Below are 15300 nucleotides of genomic sequence, written 5' to 3' on the forward strand. Positions count from 1 at the left end.
GATCCTCTACACGTACCATCAGGTGCACTTACACGGGGAACCAACCATTCCATATTTTTTTAATTTCTAAAATATTAATCTTTCAATAAGACAACGAAAAGATACTTAATGATTGGTCAGGAATATCCCTACGCATGCTAGGCCGTACAGAGGATCAACCTCTCTCGATTATGTGGGACCTCCTAATAAAACCCCTGTTGGGGGCGTGGGCCTCGGAGTTTGAGTTGAAGGTGGGACCCACTAGCTTCCCACCCACTTTCGCTCCCAGGAAACAACGTACAACGTCACGGCTCTCGCTGTCGTTTGTACGTTTTTTGTTTGTTTCTTAAATCATTCTCTCCTCTGCACTTTTCTTCTCTCGCTCTCCGTGTGTCTCGTCTCTCTCTCTCTCTCGCTTTCTAGTTTCTCTTTGTCAAGGTTCATATTTGTTTGAAGACACAGAGAGAGAGAGAACACGAGAGAGGAAAGAAAAGGGCTGTGGTGTGACTGTGTATGCGTGTCGAAGCTTAGGAAAAGAAACGGCGTTTTTACGGCATTGAACGGAATTCCGTGCTAATCCACGCCGTTATCCTCTCTTTCTTTCGTTCTGGTTAGATTGAAATTCCCAGAGAACCAGGAGTTTAGCCTAACGAGAGTTCTTAGCATTTTCAAGCTGGTGCTGCTCCAAAGACTCAAAACCAGGATGAGATAAGACGACGGGATACTACTCTGTTTTCTGTAATCCTCTGTTTTTGAATTATTTTTTGAATTTTTTTCCAATTTTGTTGGAGATCATCCATGTTCCTCTTCCTGCAGAGTTTGTTTATTTATTTATTTGTTTCTCCTTTAGTTTCGTTCTTCTTCAAATTTTCGCTTTTTATTACTTTCTTCTTTTTTTCCACTGAGGAGATTGAATTTCTTTTCCAACGAACTGTTTTTGGGGGAATTTATGTGATGTTGATGGATTTGATCGTTGTTTGATGATGATCTTTTGCTAATTCGAGACGGCCTTTGCATTTTCCCTGCGTTGTTATTGGTCTTTCATAGAAAGTTTCCTTTTTTATGCGCTTTTCAGTTGTTTATTTATTCGTACTTGGTTTCTTCTTTCTGAAGTTTCCCAAGTGTAAATCATATTTTAGATCTTATTCAGTGTTTTCTTTTCGTGTTCTGCACCCTGTTGCCCATAAGCAGTCGGTTCCTTTGCTCTTTTTGTGTGCTAACAACTAGTGGTTCTATCTGTCTGGTATTTATTTTTGAATTAAATGCAGCGTGGATGTTAATTATAGAATAATTTTGCTCCTTGCTCCTCTTCGGAGACTGAAAGCTATATTGCTTACTGAAATTCTTGCCATGGCAGAACTATCTCAACAGACTTTATCGGTTTATTTATGCAATTAAAGATCAAATACCTGTCGACATGAGGACATTAGTTCGAGCTGTCCGCGAAGTTCAAACTACTCTGAGGCTTCAAGAAGGTGGTAGTGTCCTTGGTTCTTTATGGAGGAGACGAAAACCTTTGATCAATCCAGTTCCTGTCACCATATCTCGGTCACTCCACAATAATGGAATTAATAGATACAAGCATCAAATTATGTTCTCTAGAGCTCTATATACCCCCACCGCTAAAGATACTAGTGCAGGTCTTTTCTTTGAACAAAACCTACCCATTATATAGTTATGACTGATGATTTACTGTGTTTCATAACTTCTCAGACATGATTCTGTCCTTTATCTTGATTCCTGATTTTTCTGGTTTATTTGTAGACGCCAGGCAAGCAGGTCCTTTTGTGGAGTATAAGCGGAGAATTGCTGCACAGGAACTGGTTGATGGTGACCTCTGCCAGGTTTGTTTCATAACCAAGCTATCCATATTTGAATGTATGTTATGGTTTTATTTCATTATCCATACGTTCTGGACTCCAAAAGAAACATATAGCAATACATGCACAATGTCTTCATTTATTTTGTGGTAATTTAAGAGAGTAAGACTTTAGGTTGGGTATATTCATTTTTGCCAAAAAATTCAGGTAGTCCACTTGTTCAGAGGATAGACTTCGTTTAGGTATATATGTGATCAATTGGGGCAGTTTAACTGATGGGCACTGCCTGGAAGAGCGTCAATTCACGGATAAGAAATAGAAAATTACTTAAAGGAGCTCCATTGTTCAGGTAGTTGGGACAGATGCACCTAATGTGTCTCTCAGAATCGGCAGGTAGCCAAATTATTATGATTCAGTGGCTGATAGTTCAGCATTAGGAACAAACCATTTATTGGATGATACATAGTAAATGAGTTAATGAATGATGTAGAAATTGACTGCTAGGCATACTCTATTGTGGAAGTTCCAGATCTGTCCTTGCCTCTTAACTATTTACTCTGCTTCTAATGGAGAATATAAATGGCTACATTTTCAGGTTGCTACCTTAAAAGAACTTCAAAGACTTTATGATGAGCTTGTTCAGTCAGCTGAAAGATGTCGGTTGGATCGATATACGACTTCTGATAAATCTGGGAGGTATGATCAGTCATTTACCAGACCATGTCTTAACCTTTGAGATATATTTACTATGAGATGGATTTTCTTTCAGTTTCTTTCAAGATCCATCTTATATTTTTAATGGTTCTGTTCCTGCACCTTCATACAGGAGTAGGTGGTTGTGGTCCCGTTTCATACCGCAGTTTTCTTACTCACCTGTCAAAGGGCTTTACCTCTATGGAGGGGTGGGCACTGGGAAAACTATGCTCATGGATTTATTTTTTGACCAATTGTAAGTCTAGTGCACATTCTTTTACTTCTTTTTGTCTAGCATTTTTACTTGTTACAGTCCTTATGTAAATCAAATGTGACATGGAAGGAAAATGAGATTATGTCCTTGATGATTTGATTGTATCAAAATGTGCCTTCTGATATATAAGAAAAATGAAATGGTTTGAACTAAATTGGGCTCTTGTCATTGAATCTCTTGTGCCACACTCTATAGAACAGCTGTAGCAATAGGCCCATTAAAATCACCCAAACTCTTTTATTTCTTGCATATGTATAATAAATTTGGATAAGTATGAGTGGCAGAAGAGCCATCATTAATCTCCTGCTTCTTGGGATTAAGGGATTTGTTACTCTTCTTCCCTTAGGTTGATTGACATACTGCAATTATTCAAGCCTGGGATATAGAACCATAAAACACCTCCAATTTATTCATATATACTTTCTTTCTTCTTCTTTCTTTTTCTTTTTCTTTTCTTTTCTTTTTTCTTTTTTTTCTTTTTTTTTTTTTTGGTGTAATTGTGAAACAAAAAATGTTTCTTCATTTTTTGTGCACTATATGCTTAAAGTTGTAAGTCCTAATGCTTATCATTGGTTCAGGCCATCTAATTGGAGGAAGAAGCGAATCCATTTCCATGACTTTATGTTGAATGTCCATAGCCGCCTACAAGTAAGAACATTGACGTGTACACTTCTACTTTTCATTTAATGAGAACCCATGCATTCCAGTGATTAAAAATTGATACATGCCTGTGAAAATAGTGCAAGTCTCCTTCACATTACACAATAAACAATTTCATTGGATGGACAATCTCCTTGAATATTTGGTACATTGAAACTCATACAAGTTGAGCAGTAGTAGGATTTGGAACTACTCATTGTCTTGGTTTCCTTTAGACTTTTCCTGTGTCATTAAGCCGTCCAGTTTTATGTGATGCTGGTTTATGGTGGCTTACTATAATAGTCTATGGTCATGGCACCATCTAAGAGTTGACCCATTGATGCAAGCTGAGGGCTAGTGGATGGGCATGTGGAATAATACATTTTCAGTTTCATTAAATGATAAAACAATTCATGTTATTGTGATATCCAGGAGACTTCGTATGTTAGTTGATTGTGCTCTATACTGCAATAGGTTTATGATGTAGACCAATTTAGTGAGCTTAGACATAGCTGCAAGAAGCAGGGTAGCTGAGCTGAGGTCCAAACATGGACCTGATTCCTGGTGGTTGAATTAGCCAGCTGGGTGAGTCGTCAAGCTATTTCTCATGGACTTGAGTTAATAAGTTTATTACCATTCTGTTCATTCTTAGGAGTAGGAGAAGTTATTTAATTCCTGTTCTATTTTCAGCTGAATCTGTAATTGATTGACAGATCTCCATTCATAGGAGTTTGATATCGATTTTTCCTTACCTCAATTAGGAGTATGTTTTATGTCTATAAAAGCAGTGTAGACCCGAATCCAAACTATAGTTTTTTATATTGAATTGAAGCTGATTTGCTTAGCCTACACTGAGAAACAGTGGGCAAGAAACCTAAACCTGACAGGTTGTTGTGACCAATTTCTTCTATTCCTCCTCTGTTTTGGTTTCAACTGCATTCTGGTTCTGGGTTCAGACTAATTGATATAGCAGCTGGTTTTTTTTCTTCTTTTTATTTCATCTGAACAGGGATGATTACTTATTCCTCTATAATTTTATCCAATCCACCTCATAACATCAATTCAACTCCATGGGGCTTGATTTCATACCTGCAGATACTCTATCTTTTAGACTAATGTATTGCTGTTTTCTAATCTGTTAATATGTCCATTCAATTTTTAGGGATATTAAAGAAAAAACCTAGTAGGCAAATCAACTTGAGTTTTGAGGGTTTCTGATCAGCCAGTCTTCTGCAAATTAAAAATCTGAATCTGTATCTCAGAAATAAGGTTTCTTTAATTCCTCTCAAACCATCCATAATTCTCTTCTCTCGTCAGTAGGGTGTCTATAAAAATTGTGGGTGATTGAATCCTAGAGTTGGAGGTTCATCTAAGAAGTTTAACTTTTTCGTTGTCTAATTGAATTTGAAGAATTTGACTGTGTTCTGGAGATCCTGTTGTGAGAGTAGGTGTAGCAGGTTATTTACAGATGATCTAATATAGCATTACTTTAACTTTGTACACTGAATGTTATACAGAGGCACAAGGGTGTTGCTGATCCACTTGAAGTTGTAGCAGGAGAAATATCAGATGAGTCAATCTTATTATGTCTAGATGAATTTATGGTGAGTTAGAAATAGCTCTCTTGTTTATGCTTACAGATGATTTTTAGTAGCCTTTTTTTTCTCCTTTAATTCTGTTCAGTTTCTTATTCTTCACTTGTGATTTTTTTTATAGGTAACTGATGTTGCTGATGCAATGATATTAAACCGTCTCTTTGGACATCTATTCAACAATGCTGTTGTAAGTGTTTTGACTATCAGAAGATATTTTTTCCCCTTTTCTTTGTACACGTTGATCCAGTTGTATCTTCTACTTCAAGATTATGTATCTTATATCATATGTAAACAACTTGGAATGATGAGGAGTACAGATTCTTGTTGCTACTTCAAATCGTGCTCCAGAAAACCTGTATGAAGGTGGATTGCAGAGAGATCTTTTCTTACCATTCATTGCCACCCTGAAGGTAAATCAAAGAGATATTCTTTCCTTCATTCTGGAAATTGATTGTTGTTAGTTATCGTTATGCATTTAGCATTTTAAGATACTTTTGGGCCACACATTGCTGCATCCATGTATTGCTTTTTCTGGTTTTCTTTCTGTGCTTTTCCAAGGATCTTCCCCCAACTCCAGTTACTTTTCAAATGCAGGATAGATGTATGGTTCATGAAATTGGATCTTCTGTGGATTATAGGAAAATGACATCTGTAAGTATATTTTCCTCATGCTTTGGACTTACTTATTCAGTGGCATTTCCAGCTGAAAAATCCTTAGTTCTTAATGCTTGTTGTGTTTACTTTCATGTCCATCACCTGTTTCTACAGGCTGAACAAGGCTTTTACTTTGTTGGAGAAGAGTTTTCGGGCCTTCTTCATCAAAAGTTAAAGCAGTTAATGGGTGAACATTCTGCCCATCCACAAGAGGTGGAAGTTGTTATGGGAAGGACATTGCAGGTTTGTTCCAGATTAAAACTTTTAGAATGCACAGTTTTTCCTCAGGTCACAATTAGATTGTCATATGATGTTGCTGTAATTTGTTTCCAGGTACCACTGGGAGCTAATGGATGTGCATATTTTCCTTTTGAAGATCTCTGTGACAAACCTCTTGGTGCTGCAGACTATTTTGGACTATTCAGTAAGTGAATAAGTTGGTGTGTGTTTTTCATAACTCCATGTACACTAATTTAGGAGCTTGAAAATTCAAATAGCCATAGAAATTGCCTTTATATCAATCTTTCATGCATTGTAATTGTTAAAGTAGAAAATCTGTTACCCAGAATTCTTGGATTTGATTTTTCAAATTAAAAGCCAATAACAACCTATCAAATTTTAAATTTGTTTGCTAGTACAAATTGTTTCGAAAACTCTGTGGTGAAGAGAATCCCATCCCTGTATAACACAATTTGTAACCTTTGTACCCTAGTATTCAAGTATAGATAAAACACTCCCCCCACAATCATACAGAAAAAAATCCCTTCACAGTCCAAAGTGTGGAGGACTTTCCAAATCTCTATTCACTTTTACTGTTTTCCTTCAATCCAATTCTAATAATTTTAGAAGACTGAGCCTCATAGGTATATTTGGAGACTTGTACTGATATAGACTTTTGCCTTTTTTGAATGGTCAAATTTGGTTTGGGTAATAGATAAGTAATTAACTACCCAGCAATTTCCAGTTCCAAGTACAGCATAGAAAACTGTACAAGTATAAAGAAAGGAAAAGTCTAAAATCGGAGTCTTGTACAGCACAAAGAACTTTAGTCAAAGAAAACAACATGAATAATTAATGATTGCTGCAGTGAGAATCATGGAAGGGGTTTTCAAAAATTAAATCAAGCAAATGGAATGATCTTTGGTGACTGCTTTTACTTAATGGATTTATAAATGCCACAGTTTATGAGTTCCTTTTATTGTTCTTTTGATTTGAATTTTTTGATTTAGGAATTAGGATAAGAAGCCTTGCAATTGTAAATAGAATCATCCAAATGGTAGGTCTGAGGCCCCAGCCCTTTTTACATCTGCTTCTAGTCTCCAAGAAAAGTTGGAGCAGTTTGGACCATTTCAACCACCTTTGGGATTTCTAGTTGCTGTTTGGGATGATTATGTATTATTATCCTTCAAAAATGACTATGAGTATAATTGACTTGCCCACTCCCCTTTGGCAGAAAAATTCCATACATTGGCATTGGAAGGTGTGCCGGTTTTTGGACTACACAACAGGACAGCAGCATACCGGTTTGTCACTCTAATTGATGTTCGTGATTGTTCTTCCCATGACGACTTAGTTGTTTTTGAATTGTTACTTAGATTTTGTTTATTCTCTTGCTGATACTTATTCCTCTTGTAAGGAAGTTCTGTTTCCTATCATTTTTACACATTGCAACAGTAAAGGGCTAAAAGTTTAACATCAGAATATTGTAACATGCCTTTTACTTTCTGTCTTGGGGAAACTTAATCTACTTCAGGAGGATGTGATATCTTCTCATGCTCCATCCTCTCCCCCTTCCCCTCCTCCGACCTCCCTCTCCCCCCTAGGCCCTGGAATTCCCTCTTCTCTAACTCCTCCCCTGCAGAAAATCTAAACCTCACTTTTGTCCCACCTAAAATCTCCAACTCAACCCTGCTTGCTCACTACCCATCCTCAGCCACTGCCTCTGGTATCCATTGGTGGAAGTCGGCCATTATTGGCCAATTCCTTGGCCCTGTCCCCCCCTTAGTATCCTAAAAACCTCCCTAGCTAAACAATGGAAAGCCACTGGTCTCATGGAAACATACTTGTTAGATTCTGGAATTTTTCTCTTCAATTTCTCCTCTCTGGAATGTCAAGCCCGTGCTTTGGATGGTTCACCTTCGTCAGTTGGAAGGTCTCAAATCTTCACTAAACCTTGGTCTCCCTCCTCGCCTCTCTGTAGGTTCGACTTCAACACATTACCCCTGTGGATCTGCCTCCCTAGACTCCCTCTCGAATTTTGGAACAGCGACTGTCACAGCCTTATTGGCTCTGCCATTGGTAAACCTCGCTGCAGTCTCTCTGCAATATCCGTCGGTCTCTCTCTCAAACCCTAAAGCTATTACCCCTCCCTCTCAATTCCCCTTTTTACCAACCCTCAATCCCATGTTAAACTCTAAAGTGGCCCTTCTCTATTCTCGCCCCACGCCCACTTCTCCTAGCCCATCCTCTATTTTGGGCCCTTCTCCTTGTTCCCGCCTCAATCCCATCCTGCTAGGCCCATCAACCTCTTTTAATAGAGGATCTATCTCTAGCCCGTCTCTCAAGCCCTCTATCCACATTACTGAAGCCCAGACCTTAACCCAAACCCAACCCAACCTCCCCAAGCCCTCTAGCCCTATTTCAAATGCTTTAACTCTCTGTTGTTCTCCCTTAACCCATCATCCTTCCCCTATCCAAGGAAACCCGATCCTCTCCCTCTCCCCTCGAGCCAACTGCCTTTTGCTCCTTGACTCTCCCGAGCCTAGTTCCCCCTCCCCCTAGCCCATCCGTTGACCCTCTCTCCACCTCTCTCCCTTCCTCCTCCATCCCCTCTTCCCAGTCTCCCCTCGACAATCTCGCTACCAATCCTCTGGATTGTGATTCAATCCCTATTGAGCACAATCCTGGCTCTCCGCTCTCCCCTCCTGCGCATGATATCAATCGTGCCGAGCGTAGGAGTAATCATCCTCTTAAAGGGCACAACCTGTTTGGTGAATACTTCTTGGTTGGCCTCAAGTCCTCCAAGAGCAGAAAGAAAAAGAAAAATGCTGCAAAATGGTTTCTTTTGGCCTTGGTTTGGCCTTTTTTCTTTGTCCCATTTAGCTTCGTTTGTGCTCTTTAATTGTGCGAATTTCGGGACAATGAATTTCCAATTTCAAATGCTTGCAGCAGACAGTAACAGAGAAACCTAACTCCTCCCCTCCTCCCCTCTTTTCTCCGCATTGGTGAATGCTGCTTCTTCATGTAACTTCTTTTCTTTGTTTATTAGTCTGGATTACTTGGGATAAGAGTTTGGCATGAAACATTTACAAACCTATATGTACTGGCACCATCTTTCTTGTGCCCTCCCTCCCTGCCCCCCCAACCCCCCCCAAAAAAAAAAAAAAAAAAAAAAAAGAAGAAGAAAAAGAACTTTCACTTTCACCACCATTCAACTAATTAAGGGATTTTTCCCATCAATTAATAGTCAAATCCCTGCAACCCAAAATTTTTGGGAATTTTTATTTGTTAATTTGGCCTCTGGGGTTAAGTATTCCAAAACTGAATTTTCCTTCTTTTTTTTTTTTTTTTTTCATTCATTTTGTAAGCCCAAATTCAATGGAATTCTTTTGTTCTCTATATGGTTGTCAACAGGTGATGTATGAAAATAAGGCCAGGCTTCTATGTACAGCTGAGGGGACTCCTTTTGAACTGCTTGAAAGAATTGTTTCTGTCTCTGATGCCAAAAACATGGCACCCAGAACTGCTTCAAGATCTAGAAAAAATGATGATTTTGATATTTGTGTCGACAATGAATTGGCTTTTGCAAAAGATCGGACCATCAGTAGGTATGTTGCTGTACTATGGGCATCTATTCTTTCTTTTCTTTTTGGATTGGAGTTTCCTATCTTATTTCTCTTTCCTGGAGCTAGTTTCTAATAGCATTTCCTTCTCTCATAAATTCCTTCATTTACACTTAACAGAAAATATTGAAAAAGCTGAACTAATAACATTAGTCATAAAAAACTACGAAATTAAATTTTTATGAAGTTCGAAACACGCCATTGTGATTTACCTGTTACCTGAATGATGACCTTTTGTATCAATATAATTATGTTGGAAAAATGATGAACAAATGTTCATAGAACTATATAAACTTATACTAGGAATTAAAGGTTGAAAATAAGATTGTTCACAGTAGTTCTGCCTAGAGAAAATATCAAAAAATGGAAGGGACAATCCATTAAAGATTCCAGCCTAGAAAACTAGGGTATTACTATTTACTAAATAGGAGGAAAAGTGTCGTTTGGATGCAGAAATTCTGATCAGAACTGCAGAGTGCTTGAGCATTGATTTTCATAAACTATGAAAATACTGTATTAAACTGTTCGTTTGGAGCATCGTGGAAAGTTCAAGTCCTTTAGAGGGTGGACCTCAAGGGTTTAAATCAGGACACCACATTTCCATGTGGTAGTGGCAGGGCCCTGTTTATTTGTAACCTTACTCAGATCCCTGAAGTGGCAGAGCCTTGGGTACTACTTGTTTGTTGATAACATCAGTAAGGTTAATTTTGGTGAACCACTTAAAATAAGCCGACTAGTCTAAATCCTGTTAGATTGATGGCTATACTTTTTACTTTTCTTTCTTTCTTCTTCTTTTTATTTATTTTATTTTTAAGAAAAGAATAATTTTGCGTATGCTTAATAACTCTGGGGGTGGGCCTTGGCACAAGGGTCGGTGGACCACAGTTGTAGATTGAGGTCAAGGTATTGAAACAACTTCTCAGCAAAAGTTGCTGTGGTAAGGCTGCGAAGGAAAATCTCCCCCCTCCCCCTCCCTGCGCCCCCCCTCCCTAAAAAAAAAAAGACTTTGCTTGTGCAGAAAGCCTTTGGTGCCTGGTTCTCCCAATGCATGCATAAAACTTTTGTAGTTAATGATGTGCAACAACTTCTAGTTTCTCTTCTATATATATCAAGCTGATGCTTGTGAACTGCTTCTCTCTTGCATATTATCACTTGCTAGAAGACATTGGTGTCGTTATTTGCTTTTTATGGTTGTCCCTCACATTTTTAGAGGAACTGCAGATTAACAGAGATTAATAGTAGAGAGTACTTAGAGCAACATGCGGCCATGTTGACTGCTGAGAAGCAAACCTCAATAGAAGAAGCTAAAGAAGATGCTGTAATAGGCTGACGACAAGGATCGTAAGCCTGGGGTAGCCCAAGTGATTCATTTTCATTGACATACTCAGTTGAGGGTCAAGGCATCACATGGAAGAGATGATACTGAAACGCGTGTTCTACTGAATAAGAAATGGTCCATTTTTTTGTAAATTATCAAGCTGATAGCCTTAGCTGACCCAGGTGATGTGCATACTCTTAATAATACTGTCAAGTAACAGATTCAGTGTCCACTTGACAGTATGGGTGAGCTTGTAAGATCTCTAATCCAAATGGATATATGTATTGTTGCAACTGATTCTCCAATGGAATAATAATATGAGAAATCCATTTCTTCCCACTCCCAGGAGAGATACACAAAGATACTGCTGTGTCCTATTCTCAAGAAGAGCCATTGGGAGGCCACAAAACCAACCCTCGAAAGGGAACTTGGAAAATAGGCCATTAATGCTAGTTGACCATAAGATTTCAATGGTGAACATCTTAGTTTAGTCTATAGATCATCTCTTCAGTTGTCCAACATGTACAAAGCAACAACACTCACCAAAGAATATCCACAGATGGCTTAACCATTCCAGTGACCAGTCCTGACAAGGCAGTAGTCAGCTTTTCCACATCATGTGTTATCCTCTGAGCTGCATCAATATTTTTAGCTGAATTGTGGAATTCCTACAAGAAAACAAATGCATGTGAAGTGTACTCTTTTCATCATCTCTAGTTGTTCAAGACCATTAAAAACAAAAACAAAGCCAGTATAAACTGAATATGTTGATGGACACCCCTTTATTATATTTAATGCACAGTGTGCAAATGTGAAGGACTTAATACATTCTCCATGAAGAAGAACCCTACAAAACAATAATATTATTGCAGCACAGCCTTGGACCAACACAAATTCGTTCAGGGACACAGATTGAGAACCTTGCCAAACTTTTTAGATGATATTTGGCATAAATAAGGGCCAAGGTATCTCAATACCACTAAGCCCTATAACAACAATAACACCAATCTATGGTATGAGATAAATAAAGATCTAAAAGTCAAGGCTGAGGAACTAAGTAACAAGAATTAAGAATGAAATCAGTATTAGTGACTAAAAGTAATGAACCATCAACTAAAGTAAACATCAAAGGATGATTTGTCAAAATAAGAAAGCATAACCAAGACTCCAGTCATTAGATCCAAGGTACCTAAACCGCTGGTCCAAAGGCAGGATGTGAAAAAACATGCAAGGGCACTATATGTTTCAGCAATTGTAAAGGCTGGGATGTCTAAAACTGGGTAAAACGTGCATAATTCTCATCAGATATCTTCACTGTCTTACTAAGTATAGCGAGATGACAAAACAGCAAACTCAGTAGTAAAGTAATTAGTAGAACTGTAGCTGAAATGGTTTTTCATGAAGATTCCAACAAAAACATTGGATACTCCTATAGGGAACCACAATGGTGACAAGTCTTACACAATCCTAAAAAATCTGAAGCGGCCTAAGTACCAAGTGTATGAGTTTTAATAGAGCTAGCTCCACAACCAACCACCACTACAACCATTATCTGTCTCACTACTGAGCCCATGGTTTGGTGGAAAAAAAATCCAAAGCCATATTATCAACTGGGTTGGATTCACAAGAATTCTCATGAGAGACTTGTACTACTTGGGAAAGAAGGAAAAATCTGAGTGTTGATCTGGAAGGTGCCAAAGCTAAATCGTCAGCCAGGGTGAAATCACGACAACTTCAATTCCTTATGGCAATAAGAATGTCTGATGGCCAGATTGTCATATCTAGACAATTCAATTTTATTATTATTTTTATTATTATTATTATTTTTTTCCTCTATTCAACCAAAGAAAGAGAAAAAAGATTGTCACGGTCTAACAATCCGACCATCAGAATTTGGTGAAACTCTTCAAACTACTTTTGCAAAACTAGGAAGGATAAAGGAGATGGAAGGGATAGAACTACTAATCCTAGAAATTGTTGAGAATTGCACAAGTCTTGGAGCACAAGTAGGGTGCGAAGTCTCGGTGAACCTCACCGGTTCGCTGGTTGCTGAAACCCGTGAAACGGCAAATTCTCGCCGATAACTCTGTGTGTGATAGCTTGATAGGGTGTAAAAATAGTGAGTGACATCGATTTACATGTATCAGTGGCCTTAAATGTTTAACTCATATTTTATAAAAAAAAAAAAAAAACAAAACAAAATATCAATAACTTTTTCACTTCTTACATGTGTGGCAACAAAATACAAATGCAACTGTCATATGTCAAATCCACTTTTTAAGTTTAACAAAAAAATTCAAGTTTTAACGTTGATGGAAGACAGCCACACAAAATGAGTCGTCGTCTTCTTCAGTTCCTCTTTTGTTCTTCACTTCTTCTCCATCAAACCATGGATTTCACCGGTGATAGAAAGATTTTGACTATGAAACTAAATACGGAGATAACTTTTTTTGGTTGATCGAACCGAAGAGGCAAAGAAGAACACGTAATACGAATGTAGCAGCAGATCTAGGTGGCAATCAATCCATTGGCGACAGAGCGGGGGATAACGGGACCGGGATAGAACGTTCAGGCACTTTCGCGCACCATTGAACTAGGCGAAGGCAAATTGGCGAAGCCAAAATGTTTTACCAGAGCACAAGTGCATAGTTCTATTTCGGGAAGAGTCTGGACACAAGCTTGAAAGTTAGAGTTCATACTTTTATTCAGTTCTTCATTTCATACTTCCTATTTCTATTCTTTCTATTTTGGATAGACATCTATGTTAGTTAAGTCTGTCCTTTGATTGTAATTTTATTTTCATATTATAGAGTAAGGTTTTTTCTTCTCTCTTGTGTTTTCCTTCGATTCAACAATTAGTTTGATTCTTAAAAGCTTGATTTTTTAACATGATTTCAGAGCTGGTTTAATCAGCCAAAGGACTACTCTTTTGATTGCTCATTTCCCCCCCCCCCCCACGGTGTGCCACCACCATGTTGTCTTATCCAGCAACGAAGATCTTTTTCTTGACAACTAAGAAGAGATCTCGACATACTAATACCACCAGAAGACCAGAGAACGAACCGTTTTACTATGTGTTTCTCAGTGCGATTGCTGAGGCTACAAAAAAGAACCAACTACTCAAAATGTCAGCCCATTGTGGCGATAAAAAAAACAACAATAGCAATATTGGTGAAGATTTTCCACAGCAACAACAAACCACTGCTGAGGATATCTAATTATACGATCCAAGCATCTATATCATAAGACTACAATTTTTCCCCACCCGATAAATAGAATCCAATACCATTGAATGCTAACGGTGACTGTCACACACGCACTTGGGTAACTGTTGATATCAACAAGGACTGGAAGTTCGGCTGCTTTAATAAAAAATAGATATTAAGAGAAAAACTAAGACACTGAGATGCGGTAATGATTGTTATAGTTGTCCACAATGATGTTACACGAGGAGGAGAAGAGACTCTCACTCAGTGAGGATTGTTGAAGATATGGTAAATACGCTAAGAGGATCTAAGAACACGACACCACCACCACGGGAGAACATACTACCACCATGATCAAGGAACAAACCACGGGAGAAAAGCACCGAGAAATATATATCTTGCCACATACCACACGAAAAATAATGCCTACCCCCCAAGCACTACGCTCGCAAGAGGAGAGGGAAATTTAGCATAAGATTATCTATTAGTGTGGAGATTTCTCCTACAGCATATGGTATGTTGGGGTGATATACTGTAGATAGACCTAAATGGATAGCCAAAATCCACCTCGAAGCATCATATCGAAGGACCAATCGAAAATATGGAAAAAGAACATCCGCAAGCAAGGGATGGAAAGGAAGAGGATCGGATAATGTACGGATGGATAATATCCGGATAAATTGTATCCGGATAGAGTAAAGATTAACATTTCTAAAAATAGATGATAACGGATTGGATACCGTAAGGATTCGGATAGCGGTATGGAATGGAAATAAAAATTTTATAATAAAAATGTAAAAAATGACAATTACAACAAAAGGAATTTATCGGACGGAATAGGAATGATAAAGGGATGAGGATGCTAAGGGAGGATGGAAGCGGAGCTAAGGAGGAGGATGGGAGAGGAAGGGGGCCACGTAGATTTGTGCTAATGTCGGATTGTTCTATATGTATGGTTTGTTCAACATGAAGGATTAAATTATTGGACGGTTCATTCAATATGATGGATTAAAGTTTAAGTTTTTTTTTTTTGAAGTTGATGTTGATCATCCCATGGGTGAAGTTCTCTCTATTTTTATCCACAACTTTTGCTACTTGTTCAAATGATGGAGCTTATCTCATTGAAACTAATTCATTTATAAAGAATGCATGTAAAAAAAAAAATTCATTTCTAAATAAATACTATTGAAGAGATTGAGGCAGCAATTCCATGTCATGGTTGAAAGAGAAACAGGAAATTTTTGTAAGTGTCCACACACTGATAATGGAGGAGAGTACAC

The 15300-nt window shown here is 38.2% G+C and overlaps 1 protein-coding gene across 2 annotated transcripts; it reads left to right on the forward strand.

The window, feature by feature from the left end:
- Window positions 1–352: 352 nt before the first annotated feature.
- Window positions 353–11740, forward strand: LOC149018423 (uncharacterized). 2 transcript variants are annotated; one of them, XM_089152685.1, is made up of 15 exons: window positions 353–717; window positions 1337–1619; window positions 1744–1823; window positions 2395–2495; window positions 2626–2748; window positions 3345–3414; window positions 4923–5009; window positions 5122–5187; window positions 5318–5410; window positions 5595–5651; window positions 5769–5897; window positions 5988–6078; window positions 7108–7196; window positions 9288–9481; window positions 10718–11740. In XM_089152685.1, exons 2-15 carry the CDS (start codon window positions 1397–1399, stop codon window positions 10824–10826), a joined length of 1512 nt encoding a protein of 503 aa, XP_089008811.1. In that variant the 5' UTR covers window positions 353–717; window positions 1337–1396; the 3' UTR covers window positions 10827–11740. The 2 variants fall into 2 exon arrangements, with proteins under 2 accessions (XP_089008811.1, XP_089008812.1); XM_089152686.1 differs by lacking the exon at window positions 10718–11740 and having other exon boundaries at window positions 7108–7177; window positions 9288–9367.
- The last annotated feature ends 3560 nt before the right edge of the window (window positions 11741–15300 follow it).

The sequence above is a fragment of the Hakea prostrata genome, chromosome 4 (genome assembly GCF_041222555.1).
Source record: "Hakea prostrata isolate BN-2017 chromosome 4, UWA_Hpros_2, whole genome shotgun sequence".
Classification (NCBI taxonomy): Eukaryota; Viridiplantae; Streptophyta; class Magnoliopsida; order Proteales; family Proteaceae; genus Hakea; species Hakea prostrata.

Bases quoted from the DNA above. Each gene is read 5' to 3' on its own strand.
- LOC149018423 (XM_089152685.1), top strand. From the start codon at position 1,397: ATGAGGACATTAGTTCGAGCTGTCCGCGAAGTTCAAACTACTCTGAGG. The intron at 1,620-1,743 runs GTCTTTTCTTTG...GTTTATTTGTAG, and splicing joins CGCTAAAGATACTAGTGCAG to ACGCCAGGCAAGCAGGTCCT. The intron at 7,197-9,287 runs GTTCGTGATTGT...GGTTGTCAACAG, and splicing joins GGTTTGTCACTCTAATTGAT to GTGATGTATGAAAATAAGGC.